This window comes from Ammospiza caudacuta, chromosome 3 (genome assembly GCF_027887145.1).
Source record: "Ammospiza caudacuta isolate bAmmCau1 chromosome 3, bAmmCau1.pri, whole genome shotgun sequence".
NCBI classification, from domain to species: Eukaryota; Metazoa; Chordata; class Aves; order Passeriformes; family Passerellidae; genus Ammospiza; species Ammospiza caudacuta.
The window spans coordinates 33,056,026-33,074,663 of NC_080595.1; the positions used below are offsets into that span (position 1 = coordinate 33,056,026).

Consider the following 18,638-nt stretch of genomic DNA (forward strand, 5'->3'; position numbering starts at 1 on the left):
CCTTCAATTCAGCCACAAATTAGCCCTAACCTTTGTGTGCATCTTGCTCACCTGTCTGTTCTGTGTCTAACTTCACTCTAGACTCCCCACCCTGCCTTTCTGAAGCCTTCACTACTGATGTTGGCTTTTCTGCTTTCTTTTCAGCTGGCCTCATTTAACTCCTTCCTTGGCAGCAAGGCTCTCCTGCCCATTCCTCCTCCTCCGAGTTGATGCTCTTGCTGTCGGGATGTTGCTCAGTTACATAAGTGAGCTCAGGGTCAGTGCTGCTGCCCTGCACTCCCTTCTTGTTTGGAACAGTCATATCCAGCCATGGATTACGAACTCCTAGACATCAGGACCATCTTACTTTCTTCTTTTTCTTTAAGTGAACTCCTGTGTACCGTACATAGTTCTGAAATATGAACAAAAGAGAGCTTTTAAAGGGAACCTTTGGTTATAGTAACCTGCTGGCTCTTTAATGAGCTCTTCACCATTGCACAGCATGGGGAGAATGTGCTTGTGTTCCACCGTGTTGCTTTTGCCCCCAGAACAACCTGTGGAGCTTCTTCCCCAGCTCTGCAGTGACAATGTCACCTAAAGAGCTGCACCCTCTTGACCAAAAATCCAGAGCTTAACAAAAAACTGCACCCAGACTGTGACTCACCTATCGGACTTTGTGACAAAATGCACAGAAAATGAAACTACCAAGAAATGTACAGACACACAGTGGGGGCAATATATCTTTAATTTTTTTTTGCTTTTGTCTTTTAGTATTACAGTATATTCTTATAAAAAGATACAGATAAAAAGGACACTACAGGATTTGTACATTTAATTCACCTATAGTCTTAAACTGACTAAGAAATGAGGATAGGCCAAGGCATTACAGCAGCACACAACCTCCCACTTCAGTAAGCAGCACTGTACTTTCTAGCTTGGAGGCAAGGCCACCTCCCAAAGTGGCCTGCGAGTTTCAAGCTGAGCAGGCTTGCAGGGGAGCAGAACAGCTGCAGGTGGGGATGACTTGGAAGGGAGGTGTTAAGCACAGAGTGGCTCAGGTACCGAATATTCCCTCAAAACTCTAAAAACTGCAAAGAGCTTTAAAGAGCCTGTTTGTATGCAAGCAGGAAGGGGGGAAATGGCTTGTCAGAGAGGCTTTTCTAGATCACTTGGCTCAAAGCTCCTAGTGGGGGAGACTGAAAGGACCATGCCCTACATGAGCTGTGGTAGAATATCTTACTTTCTTACAAAACTGCCTAAAGGAGAGTTTTAGTCCAGACTTTACTTTTAATTATGCTGATGTAAAACCAGAGAAACATGAACCAGTTACTGTGGATCAATTCTACATTACTACCCATAACAGAAGACTCTGGTTTGGAACCATCCAGACTCTTTCATTAAGTGAGTTTCCAAAACACCAAACTGGACTAGCATCCTTCTCAGCAGGCACAGTGAGCAAATCTGGCCAGCTTCAGAGAATACTGGTCATCACAACTACTACTTAGATTAGTAGATAGCTTTTTACTGCATTATGTAAATAAATATATAAATTCTATCTTTTCAGTTGGCCAAATTGTGTTATCCAGGTTGGCCCCTTCTACCTTTATAAGAGAACCAAGGACGGCCAATGGAGACTACCTCTTTGCATGGCAGGCAATCAGAAACCTCCTGTGTCAAGCACAGAAGCCAAGGAGCGATGGCTAAACACCTTCTGACTGCCAGAGACTCATGGGTTACAAACCAATCAGTAGAAAGATTTTGCTTACCTGAGGTAACCTGGGGAGGTGGGCTGGAGGAGGAAAGAGGTAAAGTAGATGAAATCATTCTTTGGCCATAAAGATAGGGAGGAATATTAGCTCTGTCCCAATCTTTCTCACTAGTGTGTTAAATCTGATGAGAAATTACAGGGCATGAACCACTTCTGGCCATCTAGCCAAGCTTCTCTGGAATTATGGACCAAATTTGTGTGGAAGAGTGAAGTTTGGGCATGCAACTATGCACCCTAACTCTTTTCAATCTTCTCACCATGACGCATGATAAAAAAAAACATCTTTTGTAGAAAGTGGTCTAAAATACCCAGTCTCCTTTAGATCAACACAAGCTTCAAAATGAGAGCTTTCCAAGAACCAGGATCACCAGGGGCAGAGGAATTATGACAAAAGGCAAAGGGGTTTTTTTCCTCCCTCCCTTCCCAAACCAAGACTGCTCACCTGCATCCCCTGGCCTGGCTCAGCTGGCACAGGAGCCAAGCCAGCTCTCCAGCTGGTGTAATGCCCTGGCACGGTCTCAATAGTCTTTGCTGTAATGCAGCGTATACATACATACAAACATAGCAAACTAAAATAAGGCAAAATAAATAGAGGTGTCAGATTTACAGGTTCCCCTTAGAGATTCCTAAAACCTTTTTTTTTTAAATCATTTAACCCCCAAACAAACAGACAAACAAAACCCAAAACAACCAACCTAGAAACAAAACTGCATATATCATGTACATCATCTACTGTACAACGGATCCTTTTCCCCTCACGGAAACTCCTGACACAAGCTTCTCCCGTGCAACCCAGCTCAAAGTGTGATCTTTCCTAAAGAAAAGGAAAGATTTAGCCAGTGGGGCTGATCATTATGGAAACACCTGCCCCACAGTCTCCCACCAGGATCCTTTACAATTCCTTTCCCTTCCTCAGACATTGTGAACACATTACAGAAATGCTTCTGAAGGACATCCAGGTTTTTTCCCTAGTGAGGAAGTCTCTTGGCCCTGAACACTAGTCCTACTCCTGCTCTCGTAGGGAATGGTGCCTGGACAATGGCTGTGCTACAGAGCATGGAAGAGTCTTGCTCCTTGAAGTCACTTGACCTTGTAGCATTTCTAGAGACACAACAGACTGAGAAGAGTGACTCAGTTCAAAGCAAGTGGAAGGGGGAGGGAGTCTTCTTCAGTCTTTTCTGGGCTCATTCTCATGCAACCTGCACAGCAACAGTGAAGACACGCAGAGGTGAGTGAGCACTAGACCTCTAGGGATAAATTCTGGAGAGTTCGGAAGTAGCTCTTCTAGGTGTGAGGAACTTTATAATAAAGTCAGCAACTACTGTATTTCTGCAGGAAGCAGAACAAGCCCTCAATTATGCCTTTTTTTCTCGCATCTCCTTCTTCTCCACTTATTTCCAACCACAGAGTGACTTCTCTTAAAATGCTGGTTCTGTGCACAGGTGCAAGGACAACAGCAGACCCTAGCTCTTCTCCAGCTTTTTCAGTGATGTTAGACCTCAGACCTCTTCCTAAACCTACCCAGGAATAAGATTTTCCTTTCTCCTTCAGCACCTGGCAACTCAACTACAACTGCTGAAGAAGGGAGCATTATATGTACCCATAGTACCCAAGAGATGAGGAACATGGACAAACTTCAGCAAGAATCTGATGCCCTACAGCAGAGCCAATTTTTTCCTTATCTTCTGTGTGGGTAATCTCATCTCATACTGATAATTTAAAGAGCCACTCTGCTTGTCACCACTTGCATGAAAACACTGCTTGCCTCAGTGTGAAACTGAGCTTTTCCAAAACCTTTTTTATGAACTTTCACCATGGAGTCAAGAGCCTGGGGGACTGTCCAGCACACTGAACAAAACTTTTGACCACCATCGCTGATTCAAAATGGGGAGCCTGGGGCACTGGAGTGCTGAGAAAGTTGAGCTGCATTGAATCAGGGCATGACTCTGAATTTCTGTCCATCCCCTTAAGGATCCCACAGCTGATTTACAGGAGTTGCACAATCTCTCATTATTAATGTCTGAGTTAAAGAGGTGGCAAAACTATAGCAGCTTTCTTTGACTCCCAGTGTGGCTGGAGCGTTGTTGCGTACCATCATGCACGACCTCTTTAAAAAATCAGGGCTGAACTGTGTACACAAAGGGACAGAGGGTTTATCACTCTCTCTGCTTTTGCTACATTTGTGCCTAGCAAAGTGACTTCAGTTTCAGACAGCACAGCACAAACCTGGATTGACAAATACTGGGGCAGGGGAAATGCTGTATTTATATTCAAAGGGTTTGCCCTGAGGTGTTTCTTCTCTGTCAGCTGCCACGCTGACAGTCTGCCTTATCAAACAAGTACCTGGGGAGCAGGCAAGCAGCTGTACTTGCACATCATCTTGCACTAGAACTGACCTTGGCACTACACGTGAAGTTCTGGGTGAGTCCTAAACCCAAGGAGAACAAAGAGGGAGGAAAAAAACCCTACAATGTTCTAATGCCTAAAAGCATAATCTTTGGAATTCAGGGATTATTCAAATCTAAACTCAACTGTATACCAATTTGGCACATATTACCACCTCTCATATGGCTTACATGGCATAGGTTACATGGCATGCTTTAAAACAAGACAAACAAAAGGGCTGGGATATATAGCAAGTCTACTTCAGGGAGCAGCAAGGAGCTTGTTAATATAATTTACAAGAGACATTTCTAAAAATTCATTTGTAATTTAAAATAAAAATGCTTTTAAAAGTGAGATTTTTTTCTTAAACTTTCAAAAACCTTTATGAAATAGTCTTTCTTCTACAAGGTGCTTGTGTCCACTGCAATAGGCATTGCTGTTAATAGCTAATCCCAGAAGGGGAGTGGGATAGTAAGGGAGGAGAATGCACCCAGCTCTTGTAAGATACCAGCTCTTTACGATGAGTATTATACAGAGGCGCGGCAGTCTGGAATGTCCTAAATAGGGAAATTCTGGGGTGGGAGACTCAAAATCCAGTAAACAATGAAACATCAGAGTTTAACAATTCTGGCTTTTTTGCTTCTCTTCTCTCAACTCTCTTTTTTGCTTTTAATAGTTTACATAATTATTTAACTCTCAAAGTGTTCAGAAAACCACCACAGTTTGCTTCTCCAACATTGTAGTGTGTAATACTGATCAGGCAGCGTGCATTGTAGAGGAAGTTCTGTTCTGCAGACTCAGTGCAGAGCCTGAGGTTAAGTGACATTTAGAGAAAAATCAAACCAAATTATTAAACTTCCCTGGGATTCCTTGACATTTTGTGCTATCGACTAATGCAGCAATTTGTAGATAGTGGGTCCCTCTTCTCAAATGTTCTCTCTTTTCTTCCTGTCTAGGAGGAAGAATCCATCACCATTTTTTCTTTTCCTCTTTTCCATCCCCAGGGAAGATAATAAAAAAAGAAGACAAATTTGAAAAAAAAAGGTGAAAAAAAGGCCATGACAGCCCACACAATCCAATTCCTTTCCTAGAATCATGAAGACACAGAATTCGAGCCTCTTCTTGGGTACTTTGCTTTTCTGCTTATATATTTAATTCATGTAACTTAACTACAAATGTATTTGTTTCTTCTGAATTAAGTCAACTCCAAAGCCTGACTGGCTTACACAATTCTGTGTCCTCCTCGAAAAATTCTCAGTTTTAATTATGGAGCTCTCCCTTGGTTCATCCCAAGTGATTTCTTCAAAATGAAGAAGTCGGTGTGCTCCAAGGCTCTCCTTTACACCATTCATACCTTTCTAATGACGTGGTTCCCCTCGGCAGGAGTGGAGTGTGTACAGTGGTGGCCAGGCTGTTAGACAGAAAGATCAGTTCATGCCAACAACAATCACAGCTAGCATCAAGTGGAAAAGAAATCTCACTTCTGGCAGGCAGTGAACCTGTTCACTGTTTGCTACTGGAGACCTGTGAATGATACTAGGGAGCTCCCAATTTCCAATCTTGCACAAAAAGATAAGAAATTTTCCACTGATTCTCTGCCAGCCTCCAGCAATGACAACAGACTCTACAGTCATCTACTTGTAATCCCAACCTGGCAGTGGCTTAGTTTTCTAAAGGAAAGCCAGAGTTTCTTTCCAAGAAGATCCATTTCATAGCCTGGAGACTCAACCACCAAGAAATTCCAGAAAACTCATTCTAGCAAAGCAGAATCCAAAAGACTTCTTCAAATTATTGTATGTTGATCCTGATTCTTGATTTTCATTTTGTTACAGAAACTGAAGACTTCTTTCTAAGCTTCACTTGCTTTGGACAGTGTAGGCCACAAAAATACCATACAGGACATGAGCTAAAATGCTTTTTTCAGGTGCTAATCAATGGCTTATAAAATCCAGTTCTAGAAGGGAATTGGAAACTTGAGAACCACATCTCAACAAACCCCTGAAGGCCAGTCTAGATCCTGAAGAAGTGATAGTTGTTTACAGAGTTGGTCTGAAATTAGTCTTCCTTGTTATCAGCAAGATGGAGATCATGACTAGTTTTTACTTTGGCACACAGAAAATTATCTTGTTCCAGCTGTGAGGCTGTCTGCAAGGCACAAGTACTTTCTGTCATCACCATGAGGCCTTTGATGACACAACAAACTCCCAGAAGCAGATCTGTCAGCTCTGCATGGCCCAGTCACAGGCTCTGCTGGATCCACAGAGGCACTTTTATAATGGTCCAAATTAGGAGCACAGAAGAGGGGTGAGAGGAAAGCTGATCATGGAAAGGTAACGTCTCTAGCTACAGACCAAAGCCTTTGGGGCAGCTGTCAGCCAGGCGCCATCGCACACATTCATCTTCCTTGCTTTGCACTTTTTCAACACCTTCTTTTGGTTGATTATTTCTCTTCCTCTTGTAGTTAATAATTTAGCTTTGTCACCACCCGCTCACGGCTTGTCTCTAAGCCTTGGTTCCCCGAACGCTTGCGGTTACGCTTGAGCTTGGATAAGTCTTTGTCAAAGACTTCACCTGACCTTAATGCTGACACCAGGTCATCAAACTCCCCACTCTCTTCAGAGATGCTTCCAGCTTTTGCTTTCTTTTGTCGCCTCTCTTTCTCCCTTTGTTCTTTTAGCTGTGGAGAAGGACACAGAGTTTTAGGATTAGCTAATCAAGATGCCAGATCACTAGGTACACTGCCAAGAAGTAGCTAAAATGCATCAGCACAGATTAGGGAAAAAAAAGAGTAGGAGCTTATCCACAAGGCCATCACCTGTGCCAAGAGCAACAAGAGGCCATGCTGGGCTTCTCCTCTACACAGGCGAGAAGAAAGCAGGAGAAATGAGGAATGAGTAGCAGCACACGTCTGCCTCACAAAGCACAACTGGCCTGCAGCTAAAGGACACACGGGATCTCTCCATGCTGCTGCTGTTTTCCACTAATTTTACAGAAGGACAGTGCCAGCTCAGCTCTCTCTTTCCACTGCTCAGCTCCAGAATCAGTAGCACTGGCAAGGGATGGTGATGGCTATCGGAAAGCAGGTCACTCACTCTGTAAATGCTAGCCCCACACTGCAGGAAGACTCTTTCCATGAGGCCTCCCTCACAGCATATTAGGCCTATGAAACCATCCTACAGTGCTTTAACAGTGAGCCCTGAACGTTCCAGGCTGGCTGAGAGGAAACTTGAGCCTATGTCCTGGCATTTTATCCCTGCATCCAACAGTAACGCTGCTGGAATCCCGGTGTTTTACCTCTCTCCTCTTCTGAAAGGCAAAACCCACTGCTTTTGGCTCAGCAAACATTTAAATCAGCACCTCCCCGCAGCACGCCTGGGGCCATGGCAGCAGCAATGGCTAAGGTGGCAGCAGGGGGGAAGGAGGCGAGCGACTGTGCTCTCAGGCAGCACAGAGGCTGGGGTTAGAGGGGCAGGCTGGTTCACACGAACCCCTGGGGACACACACGTCTGTCTCCCAGAGGCAAAATACACAGAAAGCTCTCCCTGCCACATCAAGGCCAGACACGGCCCCAGTAATGAATGAAGGCATTAAGGCTGGCCAGAGACAAATACTGCCAGTGTGGGGGCTGCAGCAGGTGCCAGGGCATTTGCTGTGTCACTGTGCACTGCCAGATGACAGGCACACAGCAGATGATGATGGAGTCTGACTGGAAGCTGACTAGCTTGGCAGGACTGAAGGAAATCTGGTTTCTCTGCTTGCTGCCCAAAAGCTGGATAGTCTGGCATGGGGTGGTGGCAACCCCATCCTTCAAAGTGCCAGGGCAAAAATGCCTGGGCTAGATTTGGTATCTGAATCCAAAAGGAGGTAATTTGGGAGTCAAACAGTACATCCTCGAGATCTGACAAAACACACAGCAGGGAAAATGTCATCTATAAGAACAGAATGATGCCAAAGAGAGGTGTCAGGAAGAAGAACACAAAACAGTGACAGGACATGAGTACTGGAATTTCTCTCAAGGCATGAAAAGGTGAAGGAAGGTAACATCTTCCTGTGCCCAGATCCTCACCATGGCCTCCATGCGTGCCCTGCGCTCCTCCTCTTCCTTTTTCTTCCTCATATTCTCCAGATCTTGCTTGGCCTCTCCAAATGACTGTAAGAAAGTGTCGAAGATGCCAAAAAATTCATCTGGCTGCATCTTGCCCTCGGTCTCTCCAAAATGCTTCAGTGCCTTGGCATACTGTCAAGGGGGCAGAAAACACAAGAGCCATAATTAGGGAGGCAGTTTGGTGAAGACAGCAAGGATAGCTTATGAGTAACCACACCAAGTAATTCAATGCCCTCTAGGCATTCATGTGGCAAGAGTAGAAACTACCCCCAGCAACAGAAGTGCTTCTCCTTAAGGCAGGTGCCTCCATCCCTGAAGAGTCTCCTGGATATCCTTTGGGTAACAAGCAGCAATAGTGCTGGAGAGCACTGTCCACTGATACAAAAAGTGATCTTAATTCCTGAGGGCAATGGAGTAATTTCAGAGGATGACACTGTGGCCACATCTTAGCTGCAGCTACAGGACAGCCAGGGTATGGAAGACAGTGAGCTAGCTGGGGAAAAAAGTAGTTTTAGTCCATACTTTTCCCTTCCATCTTCCCTTCAAATACACTTTTTAAATACCTGGAGGTAAAAGTTCTTTGTAATAAAGCTACAGTCTCTCCTCTCAGAAACCTCCTGCCATGTCATCCATCTCTCTGGAATCCTCTGAGTCAGGGTGTTACCCAGGAGAGAGGAGACTATAGACAAACAAGGCATGAAAAAGGGGCAAGGAAAACATCCAGGGCTCCCAGGCAGACTTAAAAGAGAGGGAATATATCACAAGTGGTTTTTATTTTAAAAGGCAAATGTTGAGGCTGCAGGACACATATGGAGGCAGCCAACTGGCAGGACTTCAGTCACAGGGCAGTCCTGATGGGGATATGGTAAATTCACAGCAACCCCTGGCTCTTGGACATCAGTCCTGCAGTAGTTGTACTCTCTCCTTTTCACTCTCACACTACCAAGCAGGTCTCGCTGCTCACCAAAATGCACTCAAATGCAAGCACATACAGTCTGTCAGCAGCACATACACACGGACAGTAAGTGCTGTGTAAGGAGACACATCCATCCACTGCCCAGCCACCCTCCCTCACACTCCTCAGCGCTGCAGCAGGCAGCCCCCGGAACACACTCCTGACAGGACTTGTGCCCTGAGGCACAGCTTCCCTAGCATTCCCTGCTTGCACTTCAGCACATAACCACAGAGCAGCAGAGCATCCTTACAAACCTCAACATTTACCAAACCAGGCTACGGACTGTCCTCAAGCTTTCTGATGCATGTTTTCAGTCCATACTAACACAGCCCATTTTCCCGTTCCTTATGTGAGTGCTCTTGCAGAATGGAAAAGACAGTAAGAACAATTCAGGCTCTGATCCCAGCACAAAATGAGTTTGGAAGCAGGTCTTATAAACCCCTCTGGCCCTGTACCAGGTAAAGCATAAACAATGTCTCCCAGTCAACTGCAGGGGGAAGAAATCTCCAAAGAAAGCAACTTCCTTCTGGCACAGCCTGAGAGATTCAGCATCTCCCCTTCTCTGCTATCCCTGCCAGGCCCACAAAGCAGTTTGAAGCAATAGATTCTTTTTTCTTTCTTTAAAAAGGCTGTGTTCTCAGCCAGAAACAAACAAAGAAACCCAAAGAATCTTGGAAAAAAGTGCTGGAAGAAATGCAAATTGCTTTGAGCTACCAAACATGGCAGGAGTTGAAGGAAACACCACATAGAAACAGCAACAGATTACTTCTCTGTTTAACTCCTTTTCTCTGAAGCCTCTGAAGACATACCCAAAGTATGCACACCTACACCCTCTCCCCACTCCTCTCTGTAATTTTATCTGTATATAATACACACATAAGCTTTTTGAATATTAGGGAAGTGCAGCAGTCTACAGTAACCCACACTGAACCAGCACCAGCTCTTTGGCAGAGAGCATACAGGCTGTAAATACCACAGAAGGAGATAAAGCATCTCCATATGCTCTATTTTCTCATCTTGCTTGCTTCAGTGTGACAATCAGCCAGGGAAGCAGAAAAGTGCCAGAGAAAGACTTCAGCACAGGCATTGCTGCCACTGCCTGAACACACAGAGCACCCGAAGCTCATTGCTCACAGGGAATGTGCTACCTGGAATCTCTTCCCATCTAATTTGTCATTAACTCCTGTGAAAATTGAAAGTAAAGCATAAATTAGGAGCAGTGACTAGAGCTGCCAGCTAGAAGGAAGGCTTATCCAACTGCTGCACAGCCTGAAGCCAGGGGCAGCTCACAGGAGATGGCTGTTGCACCTTGCTATGCTCTCCTCCATCCCGTGCTCCTCCTGTGCTCAAAGGCAGAGTGAGAGGGCCACAGAAATGAGCTGGCTGAGTCCATGAATGTCCACAGGGATTTCCTAGTCACTCAAGGAAGCTGGAGGTTGAAACGGCAGAGGTTCCTTGCCTGGGGCTCTTGAATCCTACATACATGGAAGTCTCCTTTAGAGGGTGGTGTTGTCTGCAAATGTTTTGCACGAGGCCTGTCACCCAACTACTAGGACCAGCTAGTTCGTGTCATGCTGGCAAGAGGGGCTTTAACCACTGCTTCCCCGAGGAGGAACAGTGCTGCTGTGCTGGAAAGTCTCAGCAGCCTGGGAGCCTTCCAGACACACTCATGAGTCTAAGGTGTTGCAGTCTCTAAGCAGCAGCAAGGAGGCTGAGAACAGCCTTTGGTGCCCTGTAACACAGAGCTTAGGAGGTCACAATCACTTACTGTAAAGCAGTGAAAGACAAAAAGCAAAAACTCTGTGAGCTGGATGACCTAAAATAACTACAAAAGGAAAAATCTGGACTTCACTGAAATAAACACTCCTTCTTTCTCTACCCTCTCTGGAAAAAAAGCTGACTGAGCAGAGGAAGGCAAGTCAGGAGATCCAACTTCTTCTGCCAGCTCTGCCCATGATGTGGCTTGGGAATTCATGCTTCCTTTCTGAGCCTTGTGTTCTCCACTGGTTATTGAACAGAAAGTGTCGCCCCACTGATCTGATATAGCAAATGGCAAAAGCAGTTCACATCTGTACAACAACTGCACTAATGTAATGCACTATTGTAAAGGGACACATGCTGTCTTTTCACTGTTTAAACTACAACAGACCCCTCTAGCTTTATTACTTCTACTTCTCCGCAATTCTGGTTCTGTGACCACATGGGCTTTTCCAAAGCACCAGTGCTGGGATGAGGGGCAGTGCTACAGACAGCCCTACAGACAGCTGTCACAAAGCCCAGGCTTCTACCTGCCCACAGTGGCTAAAATCACACTGCCTGCCTCACTCAGGGCACTAAGAGGCAGAGTGGCACAGAGGAAGGTGCTCTGGATCACAGCCCTCTCCTTTGCTCTCTGTCATGGGATTTGTGTCACCGTGTACAGATCACTTGACTGTTCCATGTCCAGATTCCCTGCCAAACAACACCAGCTCTTGTGCACAGTTGTGAAATCTGTAGCTAAGTCCTCATGCATGAAAAATGCTTCCCAGAATTTTGCCATGTGCTCTAATATTGTGGAACAAGGGCTGAAACTTGCTTATTCCTGAAGTCATATGGGGACAGATGACATGGGCAAAAGCAAAATGGAAAACTCTGTTTCAGCAGGTTTTCCACTGTAACACAGAATGGTATATCTTTTTTTTTATTAAAAAATTAATTTCTGCACCATAAGGGCCCCCAAGCTCCATGATATAACAGGTCCACGAGCTCAGTGCCAGTTCTGCTTCCTCTGCCAAACTTTCCACTGAATTTATCCTCTTGCCAAAGCAAATCGTTTAGACAGTTGTTTATTTTAAAAAGCCATTTTAGCAAGGAGAGGGAAAGCGGGACAGCAACACACACAGACTCTGCTGTGCTTGCCAATGAAATGTTAAACAGTGGCAGAAGACCTCTGGAACCGGCAGGAATGGGGCTCTATGAGGAGAAGGAAAAACAGCCATTATAAAAATTTCCTGCTGTCTGTGCTGTCTGCTGTTGTGGGAAGAGCCAATACACAACTGAATTATACCATGCAGCCATGGAACATGAACCGTATTCCTCAGACAAGTACTCTTGAGTGTGCTCTTATGAAGATACCAATTCAGTACTGAGGCAGGTCAAATAAATGCCTTTTCTCTTTATGGGACAAATTCAGATCAGTTAATAGAAAGAGACCTGCCAATTTCAGGCAGGGCTGGGCCTAGCTCTTCTTGTGTCCAAATGCTCTTAAAGGACTCTCCCAGGAGTTTAACAGTTACATTGAGCTACAGGTGCTTTAAACTTTTCTCATGTGTAAGAAGCCAACCTGCACTGCAGCATCTGAAGTTCTAAGTTACTGTACAGGAGCTGTGTGATTTATTTACCAAATGGCTGGTGGTGTCTTTTGTAGAATACTTCATCTTTCTCAGTCTCTGTCCTGATACATTCCTTATTCATTTCCCCAGGGGCTAACAGAAAACACCAGCCCCCAAAATACATAATTGAAGTGCACAGCCTATAACTAGCACTTGAACTATAGCATTTCTTTGTGCTTCATGGCATTCTGCCATTAATGACTATTTTCTTAAATGGTTTTTACTCAGCAAGCTTTCACTGCCTTTCTGTTCTTCAAAACAGTTACTGTAGGTGCTAAGTTTATTAAATGTATGTGCTGATTCTGAAGTCCTTTCTCCATCACACCTTGCTTGAGCGGAACTGTCATCAGAAAGACTGGAAATAGACACTTTTCCTACCCACCTTGCCCAGGCAGTAGTCTCCACAGTATCTCTATAGAGAGGCTTAAGTTTGACATTTAGCACAGGAATGGCAATATCTAACCAAGCAGACTTTGTACTTCTAACAAGATCCAAAGTGTCTTAAAAACAGGTTTGTTATAAACCAAGCACAAAGCAGAACAATTCTGAGGAAGTCCAGTGATCTAAGTTCATACCTGTCAATATTTAAGTACATAGTAAAGATTCATATAGGACAAATGTCACCTTTTTCAAGTAGAAAAATAAAATTCATACCATAGGAGGTTACTCTTCCTCTGCTTGGGCATTTTCATTGCTTTCCCACAGGAAACAGAGAAAAAATTTTCATGAATAAATTCAACCTCTTCTTTCTTACGCTAAAAAAAAATCAATTTTTCATATGTTCAAACACATAAAAACTGGTGAAGGATTCCAGGGCAGAGTTTCACTTTCTCCTGCCTCCACCTTCCAGTTTATGGGAAATGGCAGAAAACATTATCCCTTGATCTAATCTATATACTCCCTTATAAAGTGGTATTGAAAGTGAGAAAAACACAAAAAGAACAAGAAACAGCTGTGCTAGAAAGCCTGTTTAGAGAGTTGGTCTAAGTTTTCAATCAGTTCTTAACTGAGCCATCTGTTTACTGCATGAAGATAAGTACAGCTACAAGGTTCCTCTGCAAACATGGATGCCTGCATCTGAAAACCTGGCCCTTTAAATTTAAAAATATCACTTCCTCCCCACAGCCACTGACTTTGAATGGTTCTATTCAAGCAAAAGGGCCAAAAAGGTACTGCATGGGACTCTGAAAAATATTGTCTGCTGAGAAGGTCAGCACCACACCTTGGTAATTGATTGTTTCCATCACTAAAGAAATTAATTTTGCTAATATTGAAAAAGTTTTAAAAAATATAAAACTTCCCCAGTTTGAAAAGATAAGTCATATTGTTTTAAATCCCAGCTGAGGAAACATGGCTCTGATTAACTCATGGCAATCAATTAACCACATCTAAATTTAGGATATCTAACTCCAGCTGTTAAAACTAGGGCTTCATTATTATTAATAAATCTGTGAGTCAGACCAGCTCTTCCTAGGTTCATTTGGATATTGTTCAAAGTCTTCCCTGCCCCACTACCTTTTTTGCTCAATTTTCTTTGCTTTGAGAAATCAATAAAAGAACAGGACAATCAGATGTCTTGGTCCTTCTCTTCCTTTAATTGGCTATTCCATTATGTTTCCATGGTAAGAAAAAAGCTTGTGATTCAACAAGCACAGAGAGCCCATTGAGGTTGGAAGATGTTATAAGCTTTGCAAAGCACATCTGGTTTGTTGAAAATTTCCAGCTTTTTCCTTTTTTTTTTTTCTTTTTTAAGAAAGAAAAGAGGAAAAAGAGGAAGAAGAGAGGGCCAAAATAATATGAAGCAAACACGAGAAATAGCTCAACACTGGTAAGGACAGACAGTTCCCTTACTGGAGTCCAAAGGCAGCTTTTTGCCAGTGGAAGAACCAAAGCCATAGGCTGAGCAAAAGTTGGAATGGTGTGTGCTCAAACATAGCAAGGGTGTGTGAGGAGAAGGTAGAGTAACGTTTCCTAAGCATGTTATAGTCATTAAAATAAAACATCTCTTTATGTTGAGTGCTTTATGTTGGCTATGTCTAAAAAAGTGTACAACAACTTCCAGACATACTGCTCTGTCTGCAGGGAGTTTCTCTGGTTATTTTTAAAGCAAAAGAATGGCATTTTCCCTGAAAGTGTCTGATCAAGGAAACTTGCATTGCTGTGCTGGACATGTACCACTTGCTGGTTTTTAACCCCCAACTGAACTTATAGAGAATCTGCATTGGGGTTTTGTCTTGGTGTGCCAAAAAGAAAGGAGCACCACCATCTTTAACACCAAACCAAAAGTGTGCAGTGTAAGCCATGCACAGAGCATCTTTCCAGAAATGTGTGCCTAACTATAATGAGGTTGAAAAATTTACCCAGTCATAATACAAAAGCCCCAGACCATAGAAAACCAAGTTTTTCTCAGTAAATTTAGTGGGGTCACAGAAAGTAAAGGGTTTTTCTGTGCTTAGATAGCCAGTGTGAACATTATTATACTGAAAGTAGTTTGAATTTTCTCAAGCAACATGACAGCAATCAAAAATTGAAGTGTTCAAGGCCAGGGTGGAGGGGGCTCTGAGCAACCCAATCGAGTGGGAAGTGTCCCTGCCCATGGCTGGGGGGAGGACGTTGGAACTAGATGATCTTTCCTTAGGGTCCCTTCCAATCCAAACCATTCTATGATACTATGAAACATTAGTCATATTATTCTCCCCAGAATGTTTCTTGTGGTGTTGTACTGCCCAGCTTTGCCCTCTGAGTGCTGCAATAGCTACTGCCCCACTGGTGCTTGCCAGGGCAGCCCTCACTGACAGCTGGTGGCTCTGGCATTTGCAGCTGCAAGTCACTATCACCAAGTTTATCTCCACAGTGAGGAAATGTTTTTGAATCACAAAATAACACTACTGCAGAGGAACTGTATGAATGAGGAGTCTTACTGTCAAGATCCTCAGTCTCTATTTTCAAAGTCTAAGGTCTTCTGATCCAACAGCACAGCTTTCATTAGTAATGCAATAGGTCCTTTAACACTAAAAGGACTGACACCAGAGTGGAAACAATTCAATCCAAAAGAAATAACCCCTTTGCTTCATATAGCCAAGCACTTTTAACATGCCAGCCAACAAGGGCAGATTTGCCATTACATATAATTTACTTTAAAACTTGCTCTTCTCTAAACATTTTCATACGCTTATGATCTTTTCACATAAATTCTTCCTCATTCAGCTGAGAGACAGAGGGATTACTGCCAGATTCCAGCCATCAGCAAAGAACAAGCACCTCCTTAGGTGTACCAATTGGTAATGGAGGTGCAGACAGTGAAAGGACAAAATGACTGCAGCAGCACCTGAAGAATAAACATGCACATGGTTCTGGGTGTGTAAGAAGAAACCAAAAACTTCAGACAAACCACACATGTTTGGGATTTCTATCTTTGTACTGAAATACACCCAGTAACAGAGAAGTGGAAAAGATCAAGCTGGTGCAGCACTGTACCAGCCGCTGAGAAGAAAATTAACTCTATCCCAGCTGAAACCAGGATACCAAACTACCAGGTACATTTTTAAAGGAAAGAGACAAAGCACAGATGTCCCCAGATGAATGAGCAAAGTGGAATGCAGTCAGAAGGAGAAGGTAAAAAGATGTGAAGTTGCCATCACTAACAAAGGACCCCTTTCTCAGCAATGGTTTAAAGGCCATTCCCTTCCACACTGTGGCAAGGTGTGGTATCCTGTTGTGCAGGATACTGCCACTGCGATTCTATGCCACACAGAATAATGTGAAGGAAGATTAGAAAGAAGTGGGTAAGAACATGATCCTTCTTTTAATCCTAAAATATGTCCTAAATGGATATAGACCACATTAGAAAAAATAAGAAACTTCAGCCTAAACAATTTTCTGTCTCTATTAAGTTTTCACAGCAGTTCCAGCACCTTAAATCACTGTTTCCATTTTAATTCAGGCTTTTGACTGAGCTGATGAAACTCTAATCACTGCAAAAGGAATTCTTACCTTGTCTCTAGCCTCGTTGAGAAGGTCTTCTAACTCTGAGAAGCTGAAACTGGCCACAGTGATGAAATCACTCATCACAGGAACAAACCTGTCCCCTGATTCTCGCATGCGTCTCTTCTGATAATCCAGCTCCTGAAAGAGAAGAGATAGAGACAGGTAAGTGTCAAAGATTTCTCAGTGATGAGGAAAGCATCAGGAAAGTCCATCTGTTTCACTCACTGCAGAGCATGCTCTGCTCACACATGCATCCAGAGCTCTAACTTAGAAAGCACTTTCTCACTAAGTCAGAAATTTTTAGGTGAGAGAGGGCAGGTCAAGGTGGGATGAAGGAAGGTCCTGGTTACAGTTTCATTTATCCTCAAATGACAACCACTCCCAAGAAAGCCATCAACATGCTAAGTTTCTAAAGCAACTTTATAATTTAAGCATCAACTACATGAAGTGCTGCACTTTTTTCCCCTATGCAATATGACAAATGATAAAAAGCTTTGTGCAGTAAGTGACTTTAGGATTTTTAATAGTGAGTTTTGTTCCATCGTCTCTTCCCATGGTCAATCGAAATGCTGTATACTTAGGAAAATCTATTCTAGATCTGCTCTTTATTTCTTTGAAAAGCAGCAGGTGAACAGCAAAAAAGACATCAGAATTGGTTCTTCCACTGAAGGACAAGTAGACAGATGCCAGGTGCAACATTTGTTAGCACCCTAAGCATTATCTTGGACGTCATAAAAGTGACAGAGTTAGAAACTGGGGCTATTGAGCTAAGAAGAGTTATGGTAAAAGTAAAAAGGATACATAAAATCATAGGAAACAATGATCTATTTGTCTGCTACCTACCAAAAGAAAAAATATGATAGCAAAATTCTTTCTTTCTGGCTCAAGTTTTTTAGTTTTAAGCCAAGATTACCCATAGCTATCTCTTCCCTTACTTTAATCATCATGCTTGAAACATGGAGAGAGCTGCAGAGCTCCTCAAACTGACTAATTTATAGTGACATTGGATGTCTCTCATGCCTGTGCTTGGCTTGTGTGCTGTTGACAGTCTCATGGGGACAATAAAAATGTAATCTGGGCCTCATCTTTATTCTCAGCTGAATAACCAGTGGGAATGATAAAGCCTGACTTTCTCTGTAGGGAAAGCAGCATGAAGCAGCAGGTCAAGTTATGATCTGACCCTCTGTTCCCTTTGGAAAAAAATACTTTTGTGCTGGCTGCAGGTCTAGCTCCATGCATATGTTGGGTGCTCTCTGTTAACTGCTCATCAAAATAGTAGTTCATAGAGCGGAATGGGTAGGCTTATAAGCACCTATGGGTAAGTTTGTAAGCACCTATGCTGAGAAACATCTTGGGATTTGCTCCACACAGTGCTGCTGAATGCCAAGAACTACTTTGGCCATCAACAAACTAAAATCTGACATGATATATCTTTTGGTCTGGCGTGAGTTGGAAAAAAAAGAATGCAACCAGCACATGGAAAGACCACAAAGGAGAAAAGGGGCAGCAAAGGCAATGTGGAGGTGGCCAGAGAAAGCCCACAATAAAGAAGTGCTACTTCCTCTGCTTTGCAATAAATTCTCTTTTCCTGGTTTCCTAACAGATCACAAGGGACAGTCCTGGGAGCACTGCTCAGTACATCACTTTGCAGTGAACTTTGTCTGTTACAATCACGTTTAAATGAACCTTACAAATACAAGAAATATCACTTCACATTCTTCTAAGAATATTTTTTTTTTCAGCCACTCACTTCCATTCTAATTTTGAAGCTTATTTTAGCTGAAAGTTGCTCCACTCTCTCCTTCCCCCTTTCTCTGGCAGGTGAGTATAACAATTCTGTCATCTTACTCTCAGTTGAAAGCTATGGCATTTGTGACTGCTACTTGAGAGCAGGGTTTTTCAAAGGAAAATCAAGATTAGGTGGTCTGCTATTCAATTTCAAATTCAGTTCTTCTCTGCAGAATAATAACCTCAAAATGCAAGAAAGCTTTAAACCCACACAAGCAACCAGTATGACTATGTAATCAGCCAGAGAGTGACACCACAGAAAAATAAATTCCTCTGGATCTTCTGGAAATGGTCTCTACT

The 18,638-nt window shown here is 43.3% G+C and overlaps 1 protein-coding gene across 1 annotated transcript in view; it reads right to left on the reverse strand.

Moving 5' to 3' along the window:
* Nucleotides 1-728: 728 nt before the first annotated feature.
* The window catches only part of DAAM2 (dishevelled associated activator of morphogenesis 2), a 175,390-nt gene continuing 157,480 nt past the window's right edge, over nucleotides 729-18,638 (reverse strand). Inside the window, exons 24-26 of the mRNA XM_058801423.1 lie at nucleotides 16,557-16,688; nucleotides 8,199-8,369; nucleotides 729-6,809 (exon numbers count right to left, since the gene is read on the reverse strand). Coding sequence (XP_058657406.1) covers nucleotides 6,594-6,809; nucleotides 8,199-8,369; nucleotides 16,557-16,688 — 519 coding nt within the window. The 3' untranslated portion in view covers nucleotides 729-6,593. The remainder of the gene's footprint in view (nucleotides 6,810-8,198; nucleotides 8,370-16,556; nucleotides 16,689-18,638) is intronic.